The sequence below is a fragment of the Callorhinchus milii genome, unplaced genomic scaffold, assembly GCF_018977255.1.
Source record: "Callorhinchus milii isolate IMCB2004 unplaced genomic scaffold, IMCB_Cmil_1.0 Scaffold6, whole genome shotgun sequence".
Taxonomy (NCBI): domain Eukaryota; kingdom Metazoa; phylum Chordata; class Chondrichthyes; order Chimaeriformes; family Callorhinchidae; genus Callorhinchus; species Callorhinchus milii.
The window spans coordinates 18836811-18852632 of record NW_024704747.1 but is presented as its reverse complement, the minus strand read 5'-3'; the positions used below and the strand labels follow the sequence as shown (position 1 = coordinate 18852632).

Genomic DNA, 15822 nt, shown 5'->3' with positions numbered 1-15822 from the left:
CCTGCACTTTATACTTGCCGGAATTGGGTAAGCAGGATGCATCCCTCCAGGGAGAGAGTGCGCATTCCATTCCCAAAAATATCTCTGGTATGTGTAGGTGGGATGCGTGAAATTCTCAGTTTGGTTTGCATACTCTTTAGCATGGTGAAGCATTTCCCCATCTGTCAGACATCCGGTTGACCCCCCAAAAATTATATTTAATTAATTCAGTGCAGTGCGGTGCAGAGGCACTGACCTCTGGCAGTGCCAACAATCAGCCAAGGAGAAGAATATGTGTCAGTTTGAATTCGGCTCCACTCAGTTCCTCAGTGGAGCAGATCTGAGAAGGAAACTACCGAGAGGAGGTTAAAACAGCTCCCTATGGAGGGAAAAGTATATCCTCGTGAGGGATGGGGGACTTTGGCAGAATTCAGCAGGCAAGTTTCCCTGACCATCCCCTAGGCAGCAAAGATTTTGAGGCCATAGAAATAGATGTAAAATAATTGCTGTGCAATTTCATACTTCAAATAATTCAAGCTCAGCATGGAGAGAATAAGCAGTCAGGTTAAGAGTATTTTGGGAATCTGAGATTTTTTGCTGCAGTTATGTAAGTTTCTCTAGTTTGCAAATGTTTCGAACACTGCTTGAAAATATCCAGAGCGTTCCCAAAAAATGGGGAGAAATTCTACCTGGGTCTGGATTTATTCTATTTTTGCAGCATTTCCTAGGAACAAGAATTTGGCAAATTATTAAAAACAGCCTCAATTTTGAAGCCAGTTTGATCCTTATGAGAACCACAGAAAACTGACTTTAAAGTTAAGGCTGAATCTAATAATTTACCAAATTCTGGTCGCTCTGAAATGCTAAACAAATAGAGTTCATACAGACATGGTAGAATTCCCACCTTTCCCCAACAAAAAAATTTTGCACAAGGCATCTAAAGAGCTCTAAGAGGTACTCAGACGCAATAGAGAAAATACAAGTTCAAAGAACAAGATATGTGCTTTTAAGAATTCTTTAATCAACACACGGCTACAGGAAATCAGAGCTATGATTCTAATTGGCGCTCTATTATTTCAAAAGGTGAGATGGAAATTGCTCAGAGAAATTATATGGTCAGCCACCATTGAATCCATTAGTCAGTCTGGTTCCACTTACAGAATAAAGCCACAAGCCTCAGAGACCTGAATACACAAGCCATTAAAAAATTAGGCTGGTTTGTGCCAAATGCACTCAACAATGACCAGTAATGTCATGCTTCGTGAAAAGCATTCCTTGCATGCTGTTTCTTTTTGGCTTACTTTCTTTCCAGCTGTTTTAGGATGCTTCTCATTATGCAGTCTTGCAAAATGAGACTGTAAATATGACCTCATTCCCTTTTGCACAGGGTGTGGTTTGTATGGAAGCTTGCCCGTGCTGTTGTGTCTTATTCCAGCTCATCTGGAGTGACAGGTACAACACCGAAGCCCCATCGTGACTATCACCGTTGTGTGTTGCCTGGGGAACAGGGTCAGGCTGCTGGGTAGGAGGGAACATTCGGCTGTTTTTTTTTTGCTGAAGCCGCCCACGCTCAGATCCTGTGCCTCATGGGAGAGCAGTAGTGTTACTACACCAGATTACTCAGAGAACGATGGATACCCAGTAGCGACTCGGAGGCAGGAACCTCATCAGTAGAGTTTTGATAACACTACAGATCCCGTTAGGAAGGCCTGGATCCCTCTCTTTGTATCACAGCAATCTTTGGCAGGCTTTGGCAGGGCAATTATATATTATTCCGTTTATTTTTTTGCTTTACAATCTAATAATAATAATAATAATAACAATGATAATCCTTGCATTTGATATAGTGGCTTATCAATTGTGATGTAAGCTAACCACTATGGGACTCCATGTAAATATATTTATACAATATACATGATCTATAATCTAAAGTAGTGAGCAATGTGAGCAGATGAAAATGATTAGGGCATTCTTGTGGCTGATGTGCCATGGTTTCCACGCTGAAGGATTCAAGGAGAAGAAAATCCCAGGGGTAGTCTCTTCGGTGGAAATTCCCCCACACTGTTCTAATTTTATACACAGAAAACCCTGTCTACTTCCACCAGATATCTTCAATGAAGCTACTGATTTCTCCTCCCACGGAGAACTGACATTTCATGTCTCAGACATACCCAGCGCCATTCCTGTGATGTAAGTTACAGGAGGAGCCCACACATTCCCTCAGAGCTCCATTTAGTTACAAAGAAGGAGGGCTTTAGATCTGTCTAGACACAGAAAATGTTAATTCCATCTGGGTACCAGTAGCTCAAAGCAAAAACACTCACATAAGTGGCTCCCCAGTGGCTTAGTTGGGAAAACCGCAGCTTAGGGTGAAACTGAGCCCCAGGTCCCAGGTTTTCTTCCCCAGTTTGTGCCGAGTTAGCTGATCTCAGCCAGAATGGCAGTGAGAGAATATATAAAAGCGAGAGGGAAAGAAACCGCTGCTAATCTCAGTACAGCAATCCTGGAGAGTAAAATACATGAAGGAAATATGACTTCTTGAGCACAATTTTATAGGCTGCCCCAGTGGGATTCACCGCCTTCAGGAAGAAAAGGGAAATAAAGCAAGAAACTCATTGTGATGCACAGGGTCTTCTCAAAAGCCCCAGTCACTGGATTTACTGTGCGTGCAAATGCAGACCTGTGCAAGAGGAATGAAAGATATTTGTTTTGAATTTGTGGGTGAAAGTCGACAGCCAATTGCGCACAGTTGAGAATAATTTTAAAAACTATTTTAAAAAAATGAATAATCCTAGAGAACTGAAATACTAAGCTAGCAACCGTGATTTAATCATTATTTCTTCAAGCGTGCTTTCAGCCACCTTTCTCAGTCAGTTATGTGAGGTGCTTTGAGACGTGCTCTCGAAGTGAAACCTGCTATAAAAATATATATTGTGTTGTTGTCCCCCCACCACCACCTTTAAAGCTAGCCTTTAGATCTTTCTTTTGTACTGCACTTTTGGTCACCTTCTCTCCCCCACACCCCCATCTGCCCATAGCTCCCCTCCTCCAGCCTGGGCTCCCAGCTGGCTCTGTGATGCGCTTTGAGACATCCTCCTGACATTCTTAATGCAGTGGCTAATAAATGACTTGAACAGGTTGCTAAGACGGTGATTGAAGCTGGGACACTGGACACTGGACCTCAAAGCAAGTTGATGCTGTGCTGGGGGTAAGGAAGGGTGGGTGTTCTGGAGGAATGAGATTGGATAGGTCAAAAAGTCTTCTTCATCAAGAACAGTCTTGTGATCGCGTAAAAGCTGCTATATAAAGACAAAATTATTTTTGTTGGTGTTATTTATTGAGATGTTGCAGTTGATGGAATATATAATATTAAATGTTCTTTTTATTACAGTGGTAGAATTGCTTAGAAGGCAACTCAAGCAAGTGCAATTGAGCTTTATGGCCCCTTCAAGAAATGAATAAGTGATAGTATGTATCGAGCAATTGAGTATGAAATTCATCTTCTAGGTTCCTGATGAAAAGTTTAATTAATTGAGAACGGAATTGAAATGGGGAATAAATTACGCTCATCTTTCAGTCATAATAAATAGTGGCTGCAGCGAAATTCAAAAGAAGGGTGTCAGAGTTTGAAAGAAGTTATTGAAGCTGCAGTTGTTTCTGGGCAGCTTGGTGGGTGCAGAGATGCCCTACTCTGAAACCAAGCCATGTGGAGCAGGGAGAACCTTCGATGTACAGTTGGTGGGGAGTTCACCGATTTTGGCTGAGACAGCGTTGGGGAAACTACAGCTGACCTCAGGGTCGGCTGTCTAATGAGCCTTGTTGTAAAGCATGCGTATAGGGATGTGAATGCCAATTAACCCTCACTGCCTAGGCTCAGACATGAAGAAAGGCCACTTGGGTAACGCATCAGGCTGAGTAGCTGGTATCCGTGGATCCAGGGACAGTGGCAGACATGGAAGATCTGTGTAAAAAGAGTAAGAGTCCAACTCCCAAGAAAGAGTTGAAACTCCCTGTTTTTACTGTTGGTGATCATTTTAAAAGTAATTGTTTTAAAGATTCCAGGACTTCTCCAATTCCCTTAATGGTTATGGTGAGGAATTTACTCCTGGGAACCAGCGCCCTGGGACGTCCTTCCGACGTGAAAGGCACTCTATAAATGTAACTTTGTCGTTGTTGTTGCTGTTGCTTACCCCATTCTGACTGGAGAAGAAATGGGCCACTTTTAATCTTTTCCCTATGCTGACCTGAGCTTGACACCAGTGTGACAGCACTCCGAGACATTATCCTACATGAAGGACGCTATATAAATGTGAGCTATTTGTGTTGTTCATGCTGATATTGGGTGCCTGAAATGGGTAAGTGTTCTATTTCCCAGCATTAGTACACCTCAGCTTGCTAATGAAAAATACTTCTTATTTCTAAATGGAAATGATTGACAGGTCCCACTCAACTCCTGTTAAACCTGCAAACCAAAGCCCCAGTGGGTAGGGTGGTCCTAGCTGGACAAGCAATAGGAAAGCTTGCCAGACAGTGATATCAATGGCAAGCTATACGGTTTTAGCAGGTTAGACTCTAGCAATACCCCAACGCACACTCTGGGTTCCCCAAGCGTTGGCTCTTGCCAACCTGCACCTAACAGTTTCTGGAATTTGGTAAGCAAGATGCATCCCTCCAGGGAGAGAGTGTGCATCCCATTCCAATAAATATCTCTGGAATCTCCATGTGTAGCTAAGATACATGGAATTCTCAGTTTGGTTTGGATGCTCTTAAGCAGGGTGATGGGTTTCCACATGTGTCAGACACCCGGCTGGCCGAAAAAAATATATATAATGGCGTAGAAATGGAGCAATTCTATGTGCAAGCTAATACAAGTAACTGAATTAAGAGGACTTCTAAAATAATTAATGTTAAGCGATGATGAACTGCACTTTCTTTCCGTTGAATCATATTGCCACCACCGAGCAAAGTGGGGTAAACCGTATTGGCTAACAACAAGATTGACAGTTCCTGAAAAGGAGATTTGGTTGCCACGTCAATCTTTCCAATACATTACAGCAGCTCCATCACATCCCCCAAGGACTGGCTTCAAGCTTTGGTTTCTCTCAAGTACCCCTGGTAGCACACAAGGCCTCATATTGTAATTCTGCTGCTGACATTAACAGTCAACCATCAGCAACCACTAAGCCAGTGACCTCAGGACGTTTGAGACAGTGAAGAAGTCAACAAACACATGGAAGTTCGCTCACTTCATTATAATTGTAGCAGTTCTAGACTCGGATTTCCAGAAACACTTTGAAATAATAACTGAAATTATTTATTCTTTTTGTTAGCAACTCTTGCTGACTCGTAGCAGAGACACTAACATATATAGTCATACCCATGGTAGAGAGGGTAATGTTCTCAATGAGCTTTTCCCCTGCTCAACTGCGTAACACGAGCACATTCACTAGAAGCAAAAATCTATCCCATTTAAAACATTAGAAGCCGCTTTCAAGCAAAATGATGCCGAGTAATCTCTGTGTCCACCACGTGGGGTACAGTCTCGGTGCACTTAACCGTGATGGAGTCTGTCACCGAGCCGGGCTGAGGGGGGAGGTAACCGTAAGCACGATCGAAGAGGAAGATCTTCAGGCATGATCTGAAAATGGGGAAGGAGGGGGCAAGGCGGAGAGATTGAGGGAGAGAGTTCCAAAGTTTTGGGGTGTAGTGACTGATATCATGGCCGCTAATGCTGGAGCGGAGGGGACCAGGGAGAAGCAGAAGCTCGGTGTCGGCCGAGCGAAGACAGTAGTGATGGAGTGGGGAGTAAGCAGATCAGAGAGGTAGGGAAGGGCCAGGGGATAAAGCAATTTCTAGATTTGTAATAATAATAATCCTTGTATTTGATAAAGTGCCTTATCGTGTTGTCGAAACATCACTAAGCGCTTCACAGGATTTTCATGTAAAGTTTAGAGACTGTGCATTTGTAGTCCAATTAATTTGATAGTTTTGTTTGTGTTGGTATACAGATTATCCTGCAGGCTGTGGAAAGGTGTAGGTTATTAAGCCTGTTTAACCTCCCCAACCTCCAACAACAAATTTCATTTGTAGCATGCCTTTCATGTCAGGAGAACATTCCAAGGCGCTGGACAGTCAGGGATTTGGACCTGAGTAAGGGGGTTGGAATCAGAAGGGTGGAGGGAAGGGAAGGTAGAGGTAGGTGGGTGGCTGAAGACTCGGTTGAAGAAGAGGGTCTTGAGACATGTGGCAAGGGAGGGAACAAGGCGAAGGGACTGTGGGAAGGAGTTCCAAAGGGTGGGGACAGAGAGGCTGGAGGCTCGACCGCCAATGGTGGGGTGGGCTGGTCAGGGGACGTGGAGCAGGCCGGCTGAACGGAGGGAGCGGACGGGTTGATATGGGGTTAACCGATCACAGAGGTAGGGAGGAGCAAAGCCGCAGAGGGCTTTGAAGGCGAGGAGGAGCATTCTGAACTCTATCCTCTGGGGGATGGGTTGCCAGTGGAGCCTGGCGAGGGTGTGGGTGATGAGGTCACGGAACCTGGTGTGGGAGAGGACATGAACTGCAGAGTTCTGGATGATCTGCAGCTTGTGGAGGGAAGAGTTGGGAAGGCCAACAAGCAGGGAGTTGGCATAGTCAAGCTTATATGTAATAAATGCATGAATGAGGGTTTTGACAGCCTGAGTGGAGAGGTAGTGGCAAAGCCGAACAATGTTGCAGAGGTGGGAGAAGGCAGAGCGATTTATCATATGGATGTGGGGTAGAAAGCACAGTTGAGAGTCAAACAAGACGCCAAAGTTCTGGACTGACTCAGTGTACAATGGGAGAAGATTAGTATGATTGCGATGGTGAAGGAGGGAGAGATACAGGGTTTGAGAGACTCTACTCATTGCTCAGTCTCTCAGTTCTGTAATCAGCTGTCCTGATAGAAGTGGCCATGGGTTCTGCCTGACTGATGCCCACCTTCCACTTGCCCAGAACAAAGCATCTGATGGTGCTCATGGAAAGTTTAGAAGCTTACACCCCCACATTATCTTGGTTACAGTACTGGCTGAACTCCATCTTCCTACTAACACACTAATATGCAGCGTTGATACTGGTAAGCAAGAACCCCACAGTCCACATTGCCTGGAGTGTCATTTTTTCATTGAAATGTATGACGGTGTAACTCACTTTGACCTAAATCAGTGCCATACAACAAGCAGTCATAAAAACAGCCAACGCATAAATCTTCCAGGGTATCCAGTCATCCTAGCTGGAGAAGGAAATGGAACAAATAGTCTGTAATGAGAGTAAACTGATCTGTATCTGCCAAGGGCTTCATAACTTTGGTCCTGTCCTGTTCTTTCAACCTCGTTTGAACACGAATTCCATTTCATACTTGTGGAATAATGGGTCGTTTGAGAGTTGTCAGCCATAATTCTTCTTGTCACATCTTCCTTTCAGCCTCTCCTCCCCCTCCACCCCCGTTTGGATATCTATGTAATGTGCTGTTAGATATCATCCTGACAAGAAAGGCGCTATATAAAGGTAAATTGGATTCTACTTCCATAAACTGCTGCCGGTAATGTTACAATATAGTAAACAAGGCCTGTTCCTCATTACTTCTGGACAGATGTTAACTCCCATCGGGACATATGATACTTAAAACCAGCTTATCCTGTGTGGATTGTAAATACCTGTACAGTACTTATCTGCCACTGCAGTAAAGATTGACAATTGGAAAGTGAGGGAATTAAAGTATCAGATTTGAGTGCTTGAACTTTGGCAATGGGGAGTGGGGGGAGGGGGAGATATCAGCACAGAAAGGGATAAAGAGGAAACTCACTGGTAAAAATTCACTGTTTTATTGTAAACATTTTTTATCCCAGTGGCATGTGGTTTAACGGGACCTACTGTAATTACATTTTTGTCTTAACTGAATACAAGAAACTGAAAGCTGTTAGAAATGCTGTGAAATCAGGATCTTACTTTTTTTCCTTTTCATTCATTAAACAGGTTAACAATAAGAGTTCAACTGGTGTGACCAGCAATACCGAGTACAGTGAAACAGCTCTCTTATCATGCTGTTTCCATTAAATAGATATGTACAACTGTGGCCAGGATAAGGTTACAGACAGATTTTTATTTTGTCTAAAGTGAAGGAATGTTCACGGAGCACTTTCAGAATGGAATACTGCTACTCATGTAACTACAATCTCCCACAGGAGTTTTTTTTAAAAAACATTTCGCAACCCATACACCAAGATGGAATTTATACTGAGAAATCTCACTCAATGCCCTAAATCCCATCACCACACAGATTTCTCTTCTATGACTGAAAATAAGAAACATGACCAGATCATAGCGTTTTTAAAGCCTAGTGTTTCAAATAGATCTACAGAAAGCACAAAGATAAATTCTACCACAGTTCTGACGCAAATTTTGAGTAACATTTGTGGTCTCCAATTTACGGCTTCTATCACATAGAGATAAAAATATCTTTACTGTGACTCATTTCTGACTTAGCCTAATGCCTTCTGTTGATAACTATTTCTATATCTCTAGTTCTTCCCTCCAACTCTTTCCAGTCACTTTACAGTCACTTGACATCTTATTCAATAACACATACAAGACTTTTCAATTTGAGCAAATTACTTAAAATGGGAGAACTGGGATCATATGCAACACTTGGCTGTCAATTACAATCCATTAATATGTTCACTTTTTCTCTCAGCAGATTAAGCATTTGCCATTAAAACAATGAAATGTACAACTTTTACCTGAGAAATATTTTTTTAAAAAATCAACACTCTTAGACACTATCCTACATGAAGTACTCTAAATAAATGGCTGTTGTTGTAAGCCTGGGGAGTGGTAGCACTCACACCTTTGAGGCAGAAGGTAGTGGGTTCAAGCCCCCTATCAGGTCTTGGAATAACATTGTCTAAGTTGACACTCCCATGCAGTGGAGCATTACGGTGTCAGCTCTTAGATAATGTGCAGAGGAGACAGACCAATGTAATGAGTTGGGAAGGAGCTAACCATGCAAACCACCTTTGTTTTTACATGAGGGGTGGAGAGGAATTGATTTATTAGGTTCAAAGAGGAAAAAAATGTTTACAGTTCAATTACATCTGAACATATTTCATAACATTTTATTCTTGCTGGATTAGGACCCAGCTCATAACTGTGCTGGTGATTATTTCCTCCTGTAACTCTTCCGGTTAACCTGAGATCATTTTGTTAAAAAACACTCAGATAAAGTTTGGATCATGGTGGGGAAAATGTCAGCTCAGAAAGGGGTAAAGAGGAAAGTCACTGGTAAAAATTCACTGGTCTATTGTAAACATTTCTTATCCCAATGGCATGTGGTTCAATGGAACCTACTATAATATTTTTCTCTCAACTAAATACAAGTGACACTTGACATAACCAAAGCTGTTAGCAGGTCTGAAAGCTGTTAGAAATGCCGTGAATTCAGCATCTTACTGTCGTTTTCTTTATAGGTTCACAATAAGAGTTGCGGGGGAGTAAGGGTTAACCCAACCCTCCTTTAGTTACATTTTTTCAAAGTATCAAGATGATGTATTATGCCCAGCAAATAACATGCTGGACCATTTGTTTTCCAAAGGAATAAAATAACATAGCATAATATCAATTACATGTGCTTGGTCCAGTGAAATAATTTAATTGTCGGGGGGGGGGGGGGGGGGGGGGGGGGGGGGGGGGGAGAGGAGGGATTTCATCCGTCTTGAGCAGTAACTTGTTTTCGAGTGCAACTACAAGATATAGGGTTACTTTAATACCACAGATTTAACCTTTTCTTGGAAACCTCAATAGACTTTCCTCATCAACTTTCAGTTTACATTCAATGGAGTTGGATTATGTTCAATGGAGCTGGCTTCTGTAAAAGAGAACATTCTATTAAATAATAATCCTTGCATTTGGTATGATATAGCACCTTATCAGGTCTTTGAGACGTCTCAAAGCGCTTCACAGAATTGACTATATTTTGTGGGTAAAACGCAGGAGCCAATTGCGCACAGCAGTGTCCAACAAATAGTCATGGATTGAGTGACCAAATTCATTGGTTTCAGGGGATGTCAGAGTATTATCTGTGGAGGGAGTGGACAGGTTGATAAGGGGTTAGCAGGTCGGAGAGGATGATGATTTTGAACTCAATCCTCTGAGGAATGTGGAGCCGGGCCAGGGTGGGGACAATGGGGTCACGGAGCCTGGTGCGGGAGAGGATACAAGCTGCAGAGTTCTGGGTAATCTGCAGCTTGTGGAGGGAAATAGGGATGGTAAGCCCAACAAGCAAGGCGTTGGCATAGTCGAGCCTGGATGTAATGAAGGCATGTATGATGGATAATTGCAGTTGAGGTACAGATCAGCCATGAATGGCTGAATGCCCTACTCCTGTTCCTATATTCCTATGTGTGTTTTCAAACCTAAACCATGGTTGAGCCAGTGACGAGAGAGCAATTGAAGATACAGTAGTTAGAAAGCAACCAAAGGAGGACAACATTTTTTACACAGAGAGTTGTTAGGATGTGGAATATCCTATGAAGTGTGGTGGCCAAGGCATGATTCTTATTGGTCTTCAAGAGGGAACTAGATAGATATCTAAATAGGAGTATTCTGCAGGGGTGTGGGGAAAAGGCAGGTAAATAGGACTGAATGATTGTTCTCTCACAACTACAATGGGGGTGAATGTGCTTGTGGGTTGTAAATTTCTGTGCTTTTTTTAAAAAAAGGCAAAATAAATCCATAGAAATTTGTAAATTGTGTTTTTTTGTATTTCTCATTGAAATGGGTAATTGTCAACTTTCTAAAACAAACACAAGTGATCCGAAGAAAGCAGCCTTTTACCAAACTAGTCCAATGTTTTAGAAATTAAATAATTCATTCTCAAGAACATTTGACATTTTAGAAATGTTGTATTAAGAAAGCTGTTTGGAGATACCACAAACTAGATCTTCATCACAATAGGGATGAAAGTATAAAAAAATCAGTTTATTACAGCAGAACATCACACTGTTTGGAATAGAATTGAATGTGCCTGAATGACAGCAAGCTAACAGGAAAGTACAATGAAAGCTGGATAGTTCAGTCAGGAGAGCATCAGATCTTTAAAGTAACACTGACAGGTCATCAAGAGCCCAGCATTCAAATCCCTTTTTTTTGCACTTGGGGTACATTGAACTAGGGCTTTGATTCTCACTTAGTGTTGGCAATTAAATAAAAATACGAGAGGTCCCGGTTTCAAATCCCAAACGAGCCTGCATTGTTAACATCAATAGGTTGTTTCCACTGGTTGGAGAGTCCATAAACAGGAGACACAAATGCAAGATAGCAACGAGGGTATCATAAAGAAAGGGTAATGAAATCGTGGAACCTGCTGTCTGAAGCAATGATTGAATCAGCTAATATAGTTGCATTCAAAAGGAAACCTTTACATGAGGGAGAGGGGAATAGAAGAGTTTGGAGGGAGTAATGGAATGGGTGAAGAATCGAGTGGAGCATAAACACCGGCATGGAATGGTTGAGCCGAGTGGCCTGTTTCCATTCTGTACATTAATTGTCAATCTTTATTATTTCAAGGGAGCTATTCTGAACAATTCGGGATCTATAAACTTTTCTCTGAAGTGTATGTTCTCTGAGGGGCTCTCTTTCAGTATCTAAATCAACAATAATCTCTGGACATGTAATGAGAGATTTGGGAAGGTGGGAAACAATTTGCATTAACAAATGTACTAGCTAATGGAGTAGTTTTTAATTTATTACTGACAACCCTTAAGGTATAGAATAGTGCAGCATTTTAGAAGATTGTTCCTTAATCTTTGGGACGTGGTTTGAGTTAAAACAAAAGAGACACAATGAATGTCCACTCCATACTAACATTTGTAACAAGGCAGATTGAAATCTGTTTTAGCCGTGGTGTTCAGCTCCCAGTAGATACGAGTTTTCATGTTCAATTTGCCCAATTGATATCAATTCTGCAGCATCCATTAGAGAAGACACAGGTTTGGTTGTTTCAAAATTAATGGTTGTGCATTGGTGGAGTACAATTTGTTCACTGAGGTCAGAATGTATGCACTGTGGAAGAATAATAATAATACTTGCATTTGAAATAGCGCCTTATCACATCGTTGAGACATCGCAAAGTGCTTCACAGAATATAATAATTATCCTTGCATTTCTTATAGCGCCTTATCATGTCTTTGAGATGTCTCAAAGTGCTTCGCAGAATATTCTGTAAAGTGAATTGACTATATTTTGTGGGCAAAACGCAGCTGCCAATTGTGCACAGCAGTGTTCCACAAACAGTCGTGGATTGAGTGATCAATTTATTATTATTTTTTTGAAGGAATTATTACTGCCAGAAAAGCAATCTGTCAATTGACAAACAACTGGGTTCCTATTTATTGCTGGGTAAACAGAGGAGTAAGGAAACTTGCCCAACATTTCACCCTGCCGGGAATCAAACCCAGGTCTCTTGTTTGCGAGGCAAATGCTCTTAACCACTGAGCTACAGGACTCCTATACTGTATATACTGTAAAGTAAATTTATTTTATATTTTGTGGGCAAAATATGGCAGCCAATTGCCCATAGCAGTGTTTCACAAACAGTCATGGATTGAGTGACCAAATTATTATTATAACAATTATTATTTTTTAAAGGATTATTACCGCCAGAAAGCAATCTGCCAATCGACTAACAACTGGGTTACTATTTACTGCTGGGTAAACAGTGGTGTGTGGAGTAAGGAAACTTACCTAAGATGTTGCCCTGCTGGGAATTGAACCCAGGTCCTCTCACTTGCTCTAATCACTAAGGTGCAGAACAAATGTGAATGAAAGCCCAATTCTGTCTTTGCTCTAACTGACACTTTCTTCAAATGCAACATAAATATACACAGCAAAGTTAAAATTCCATTTTACATTTACGCTCATCGATACTGATTAATATAATACTAGATTCGTTGGCCAGCTACATTCTAGCTAGTTATAAAACAACGGCTCTTTTTTCATCACAAGAGGTTTATTTGCTTAACACACTGTCCAAGTCCAATAAACTGGTTGTTTATTCAAAGATTTCATTGTTACCCTCAACTTGCCAAAAAATCTCACCCCACCCTACTTGTGCTACTTTCTCCAGCCTACTTTCCAGCCTGTACTCTCTACCCTTCTGACTTGTTTTACTGCTCCTTACTCCCTTCGCTCCCCAAGCTCTCAGCCACTATGCACTTGTTCTCTGGAACTCATTCTCCAAATCACTTTTCCTTTCTACCTCTCTGCCCTCCTTCAAATACCTCCTAAAACATATTCAAATGCAAGTTGTTTTTATTTCGCCTTTGTGGAGACAAAACACTCAGCACGAGAAATATGGATATGTTGTCTTCCACTCTCCAAATGGAAAACCCCAAAGCTCTCTACACATGTAATATAAACAATGATCCTTGTAGTGCCTTATCACATCGTGGGGATGTCTCAAAGCACTTCACAGAATATACTGTAAAGTGAAGTGACTGTGTACTTTGTGGGTGAAATGAGTAAGCCAGTTGCGCACAGGATAGGTTTTCATCTTCACCCAGTAGTTGTGCGCCTTTATCACCAAACCCATTTAATCCACTTACACCCCACCCAATTGTACCAAACTATTTAGCTGTACTCTTTTGTTTGTTCGAGTGCTTTATTAAAAAGTCCACTACAAAAACAATTGGTTTATTCTGATCGTGATTTAGAATGGTTAACAAATTATTCATAAACATTTCCCAAACACAACAAAGACTGCGCACGTGTGCGTTGTCTCCTAGCACGTTAGGAACCTTTCGCCTTAGTTTTGATTCAGTGAGTTATGACTGGAACAGCAGAAGTGCATGCTATGTCGGTTAATTGATATTTATAATTGAGCAACTGCGATCACGGTGAGTTTGAGTTGGTGTGAAAAATCTCTAAATATCTCTTGCCCTTTCCAATAAACCCAACGCTCTTCCGATGGCGACTTGTGCTGTGCAGTTACCAATGACTAGGGGTTGTAGTGTGCAATTATCAACGTTTCCGATTTGCATCAGTAAAATCCACCCTGATGGTAAGTATTTACCATCGGCACCAGACTGAGATGCACAGAGCATTGTTCAACATGTTTGATGAGTATTGAGCCTTTTGCTCCCTTTGAATCACTGTAGCAGTTAGACTGAGCTCTCGTCTCAGAGTCGTCTTCTACGACCAATTCTACACTTTGAAAGCTCATTCTGTTTATGTTCCAAAGCTTTAAAATATTCCCTACCTGTGTGCGAACCATTCCCCCGAAACAAGCAAACCAGGAAACCCAAATCATAAAAATCATAAAACATTCTGCACTTCTGAGGAAGGCGGTTTGGTAAAGACTATCTAAACCCGGTACCTTACACCTGGACTGGTATTTTCATAGAGTGGTCCAGAGTAATGTCCTGCTTGTCCGGATAACGTGAGCCAAATGATCTCGAAAAAAAAAAGCCTGCCTGCCATATTTTGTTGCCTCTTAAAACAGATGCAAGGTATCAAATGGTGAGTGAATTGGTGTTATGTATAAAAAGAAAAGAAAAAAAAATCAAAAGGGAGTTGTACTGCTGATCGAGTAGGAAGTGGATGATAGAGCCAGTGTGAGCTAAGTCAGCGGTTTCCTTGCGATCAGAGTGATGGGGAGAGCAGGTGGAGGAAGGGCTTTGCTCTCTGCTCTGTCTGTGTCAGCCTCTTGTTTGCGAGGATCCTCCACACTCGCTGAGCGCTGGCCACGGTGCTGAAAGCAAGCGATGGCGAGTGATCCCCGGGGAAATCTAACATCGCCATCGTGAATGACTGTTAAATTATTAAACAAGACACACACACACACACACACACACACACACACAAAAAAAAAAAATAGGACTGATTAATTTCCAACCGGCTCCATTTCACCTCGAAGCATGGGTCCCAATTGTGGGGGAATTGCAAGAAGTTGAGATCAGTTAATGCTGGAGATCTGAAGACTCTCCACTGTGTGTGCAAACCCTGAACTGAAAGACCACACTGTTATTGTGATATGTTGCACATCGCACACAGTGTGTGGGACCAGTGCTCCTCTGTGGTATTCAGTCAGCAAAATAGTCCCTCCCAGGTACCTTCTCTTGTTCAGTGTAGTGAATGTTACCATTGTCATTACCATTCCAGCGATTGATCAGTACCATATGTGTTAGTAACTGAATCTGAAAATGTGCTGCATGTATCAGAAGACACCCCCAAAACACACAGACTCACACACACACACACACACAAGATTCTTACCGTTGCAACCATCGAGACTACAAGGATTGGGGAATAAATTTCTGCCAGTAATATATACAACTCCTGGAAACACTCCTAGAAATACACGTTCATTCTCTGATATATAATATATGCAATCTGTACGAGCGTCTCTCTCTCTCCCTTTCAGCACACACACATACACACACACACACACACACACACACAAAGAAATCACTAAACAAGTGGAAGGAAAGTACTTACGAGTTCCGTCGAACCGTGTTGCAATTGTATCCAAAAAGGTGTTCTGAGGCGCAAGCAATCCTTTCATTACAGGCATCTTTTCTCGTGTTGACAATAACAGCCTTAGCCATCAAAACCGGTAAACAGTAGGAAAACTATAGTATATATGTAATATATATAAATATATATATACACACATACACATATATATATCAATAGATCAGCCCCAGGCACCCGATCTCTCGTGTTGCCTTGCACACTTTGGCCAAACAGCAGTGATCATAGCTCTTTAGGTGAATTTACACGCCAAAGACTGGAAAGTTGATCACAAGTTAAGCCAACAGGACACATGGA

General features: G+C 41.8%; 1 protein-coding gene across 1 annotated transcript in view; it reads right to left on the bottom strand.

Annotated features, from left to right (window-relative positions):
• The window catches only part of kcnh3 (potassium voltage-gated channel, subfamily H (eag-related), member 3), a 172400-nt gene extending 156835 nt beyond the window's left edge, over positions 1-15565 (bottom strand). The window contains exon 1 of the mRNA XM_042336285.1: positions 15490-15565. Within this exon, the coding sequence (XP_042192219.1) occupies positions 15490-15565 (76 nt within the window). The remainder of the gene's footprint in view (positions 1-15489) is intronic.
• Between the last annotated feature and the right edge of the window lie 257 nt (positions 15566-15822).